Source organism: Nannospalax galili, unplaced genomic scaffold (genome assembly GCF_000622305.1).
Source record: "Nannospalax galili isolate Female #2095 unplaced genomic scaffold, S.galili_v1.0 scaffold786, whole genome shotgun sequence".
NCBI classification, from domain to species: domain Eukaryota; kingdom Metazoa; phylum Chordata; class Mammalia; order Rodentia; family Spalacidae; genus Nannospalax; species Nannospalax galili.
Genome location: NW_008355774.1, coordinates 1,356,064 through 1,360,442, shown reverse-complemented (window position 1 = coordinate 1,360,442; position 4,379 = coordinate 1,356,064). Strand labels below are relative to the sequence as shown.

At 52.0% G+C, this 4,379-nt stretch overlaps 1 protein-coding gene across 1 annotated transcript in view; it reads right to left on the bottom strand.

The window, feature by feature from the left end:
* LOC103750237 overlaps window positions 1-4,379 on the bottom strand; it is a 14,091-nt gene that overhangs the window by 6,922 nt on the left and 2,790 nt on the right. Inside the window, 1 exon segment of the mRNA XM_017803190.1 lies at window positions 8-3,595. Coding sequence (XP_017658679.1) covers window positions 8-3,595 — 3,588 coding nt within the window.

Sequence of the window (4,379 nt, the reverse complement as noted above, 5' to 3'; positions counted from 1 at the left end):
CTCTGGCGTTCAGGGTCCATTTGCATAGTCAGAACCTGACTCTTGGAGGCAATGTCCTTGGCCGTCTGGTCGGCTAGGCGGTTTCCCCTCGCCTCAGGGTGATTTCCTTTCTGGTGACCTGGACAGTGCATTATGCTGAGTTCTTTTGGTAAAAACAAAGCCTCTAATAGTGCCAAGATTTCTGCTTTGTTCTTTATTTCCTTCCCTCCTGATGTGAGAAGCCCCCTTCTTTTGTAAATTTCTCCGTGGATGTGTGCAGTGGCGAAGGCGTACCGGCTGTCAGTGTACACATTCAGCTTCTTACCTTCTGCCAGCCGCCGGGCCTGTGTCAAGGCTATCAGTTCGGCCTTCTGTGCGGACGTTCCTTCTGGTAAGGGCTCGGCCCATATTACCTTGCTGTCTGAGGTGACTGCGGCTCCAGCCCGGCGTTGTCCCCCTTCAAGGAAGCTGCTCCCGTCTGTATACCAAGTGTGATCTGCCTTCTCCAGTGGTTTGTCGCTCAGGTCTGGTCTGGTGCCGAAAACCTCCGCCAGGACCTGATGGCAGTCATGGTTGCCCTGCGAGTCGGATTCTTCTGTGCTAGGTAGCAGGGTTGCAGGATTGAGAGCGACGGGGGGTCCGAACTGGATGCGGTCAGAGTCCAAAAGCAGAGCCTGGTAATGAGTCATCCGGGCGTTTGAGAGCCACCGATCCGGGGGCTGTCTGATGAGAGACTCTAGGGCGTGGGGGGCTCGAACACAAAGAGGCTGACCCAAAGTTAATTTAAAGGCATCTTTGACCAGGACTGCCAGGGCTGCCACCATTCTCAGACAAGGGGGCCAGCCGGCTGCCACTGGGTCTAGTTTCTTTGACAAGTAGGCTACAGGGCGTCTCCATGGCCCTAATTTTTGGGTCAGGACCCCTTTCGCGTACCCCAACTTTTCGTCCATGTACAGTTCAAATGGCTTTGTTAGATCAGGCAGGCCAAGAGCCGGGGCCTCCACCAGAGCCCTCTTTATGTGGTCGAAGGCTTGTTGATGGTGATCCTCCCAGATGAAGGGTTCATCTGTCTTGGTCAGGAGATATAGGGGGGCCGCCATTTCTGCGAACCCTGGAATCCATAAGCGACAAAACCCGGCAGTCCCCAGAAATTCTCTCACCTGTCTGTGATCACGAGGTGCTGGGATACCCAATATGGTTTCCTGGCGAGCTGATGTCAACCATCTCTGTCCTCCGCTCAGCCGGTATCCCAAGTAGGTTACCTCTTTCTGGCAGAGTTGGGCTTTCTTCGCTGAGGCTCTGTATCCCATCTGTCCCAGTTCCTGTAAAAGAGCCTCCGTACCTGCCAGGCATTTTTCCTGTGTCTCTGCCGCCAGCAAGATGTCATCTACATATTGTAACAAGATCAGGTGAGGGTGGAGGGTCCTGAAAGCAGCCAGATCTTGGTGTAGGGCCTCATCAAAGAGGGTGGGGCTGTTCTTAAATCCCTGAGGCAGTCGTGTCCAAGTAAGCTGTCCAGAAATTCCCAAGTCGGAGTCCTTCCATTCAAAGGCAAACAAGGGCTGACTCTGATGGTGCAGCTTCAGACAGAAGAAGGCATCTTTTAAGTCCAGTACGGTGTACCAAATGTGGCTAGGAGACAAGGTGCTCAGCAGGTTATAAGGATTCGGGACCGTGGGGTGGATATCTTCTACCCGCTTGTTAATTTCCCTTAAATCTTGTACTGGTCTGTAATCCCCGCTTCCTGGTTTCTTAACAGGCAGCAGAGGGGTGTTCCAGGCTGACCGACAGGGGATTAATATTCCTTGCTCCAGCAGTCTCTTAATATGTGGCCTGATTCCTTGGCGGGCTTCGGCCGTCATAGGATATTGTTTAACAGCCACCGGTGCCGCGGTGGCCTTTAATTCGATAATTAGGGGTGGCCGATGTATAGCTAATCCCATTCCTCCTGTCTCTGCCCAAGCGTCAGGGTATTTGGCCAGCCATTGGTCTATGTCTGTTTGGGCAGGATGGGGATCATGATGTAGTCTATATTCATCTTCTAATTTAAGGGTGAGCACTTGTATAGGTGCTCCTTTAGAATCAGTAATCTTGGCTCCCTTATTTTCAAAATGGATGTGTGCTCCAAGTTTGGTTAGTAGGTCCCGTCCTAGTAGGGGGTAGGGGCAGTCTGGTACGTGCAGGAAAGCGTGAGTGACTGTTCCTGAAGCAAGCTGGACTTTCCTGCTTGTAGTCCAGTGATAGCGTTTGGCTCCAGTTGCCCCCTCCACCCATATAGTTCTTTTGCTGAGTGGGCCAGTCATCTGGGTGAGGACGGAATGTTGCGCCCCAGTATCTACCATAAAGGTGACTGGCCTTCCCCCCACTTGAAGAGTTACCCTGGGCTCAGGTGGGGGTTCCTGGCCCCGACTTCCCTAATCAAGCTGAAGGACCTCGGCTTTTCTTTCTTCTGGGTTTTTCTTTCTCCTGGGGCAATCTTTTGCCCAGTGTCCTTTTTCCTTGCAGTAAGCGCATTGGTCCTTTTCCAGTCGGACAAGCCGATTGTCTCCCTTCCTTTCTACTCTGCCTCTTCCTTCCTTTCTCACTACTGTGGCCAGGATTCTACTCAATTCCTTATTCCGCCTTCGGTCTCTCATTGTCTCTCTATCCTCTGCCTCTCTTTTCTGTCTCTCCTCTTTTTCCTCTGGAGTTTCTCTTTTGTTAAAAATCCTCTCTGCCTCTCTTAAGAGGTCTCTAAGACCTTGCCCCTGCAGATTTTCCATTCTCTGGAGCTTACTCCTAATATCAGGAGCTGACTGCCATATGAAAGACATCGAGACACTCACTTCTTGATCGGGGCTATCGGGGTCAAAGGGAGTGTACCTCCGATATGCCTCTTTAAGTCTTTCTAGAAACACAGTGGGTGGCTCGTCTGCTCCCTGTGTCACTGACCTTACCTTGGCCAAATTGGTGGGGCGTCTCCCTGCCCCTTGGAGGCCCGCTACAAGCACCTGGCAATAAAGACGTAGGTGTTCCCTACCTTCAGTCGTGTTGAAATCCCAAGCAGGTCTGGTGAGGGGAAAGGCAGCCTCGATCTCGTTTGGCAATTGGGTTGGTCTCCCGTCTGCCCCCGGGACATGCTTTCGGGCTTCTAGAATGACTCTCTGCTTTTCCTCCGTAGTTAGAAGGACTTGCAGGAGCTGTTGGCAATCGTCCCACGTGGGTTGGTGGGTAAGGAGAATAGATTCTATCAGAGCCGTTAGGGCCTGCGGGTCTTGGGAAAAGGACGGGTTATGAGTTTTCCAGTTGTACAAGTCTGAAGCAGAAAAGGGCCAATACTGAAACTGGTTTCCTTCCCCTCCTACGAGTCGGAGGGGCAGGACGTGTGTGGAATCTCCCTGTCCTCTTCTTTCTCTGAGTCGCCCCGCAATGGGGGAGGGAGCAACCTCTGGTCCTTCTGCTGGAGCTTCATCTGGAACAGCCGCAGCAGCCTGCGGGGGAGGGTGGTAGGGAGGGGGATTCTCACTCAGCAGATCAGCAGGAACACTCTCATCAGGGGGCAGAACAGGCTTTTGTTTTACCACAACAGGACACAAGGAGGTGGTCGAAGGGTCCGGATTAGGGGCAGAAGGGAGGACTGAGAAAAGGAGTCACCCGAGAAAAGGAGTCACCCACGGTGGTGGGTCAAGGGAGAGATTTTCCCAAGTGACTATATAGGCCACTTGGTCCGGATGTCCCGTTAGTCCAGGGGAGAAGATCTTGGCTTTAACCTGCAAAATAACATCAGAGTCAAAAGTCCCATCTCGAGGCCAGCCAACATTAAACGTTGGCCACTCGGAGGAACAAAAGGCTATCCATTGGTTCTTCTTGATCTCCACGGATTGATTGTGAGCTCGGCTCTTAACCTCTCTCCAGTGATCTAGAGTTAAACTCAGGGGGGTGGTTAGGTGTTGTCCCATTTTGGGGTGATCTAAAATCACAATGAGGCAGACAAACAACAGAAACAACAAAAATAGACAGCCGGCGACAAGGTACCGCTTAGTGCGACTCCGGGGAAGAACTGAAAAAACAAAATCAGATGGCGAGGTTGTCACTTCGCTCAGGTTCACGTATCCTTCAGATACATGCTGAGCCCCAAAATATCGTGCTCCCCAGACCATGGGGGCTGGTCGCGACCAACACAAATACACAGCAACACAGAAACACTGACACTGACTCAGGTGTGCAGCTCGGAATAACAGATGACAAGGAAGTTCCTTGTCCAGACGAGATCCACAGAAATCCTACAGATGAACAAAAAGTTCTACAGACGTGGGTCTCACAGTCCTGGAGCGTCCCCCAGGCCGGCAGGCAAAGCTTAAAGACTCGTCAGTCTTGCTTTTGCACTGCCCAGAAATACAGACGGGATCCCCAGATTCTAC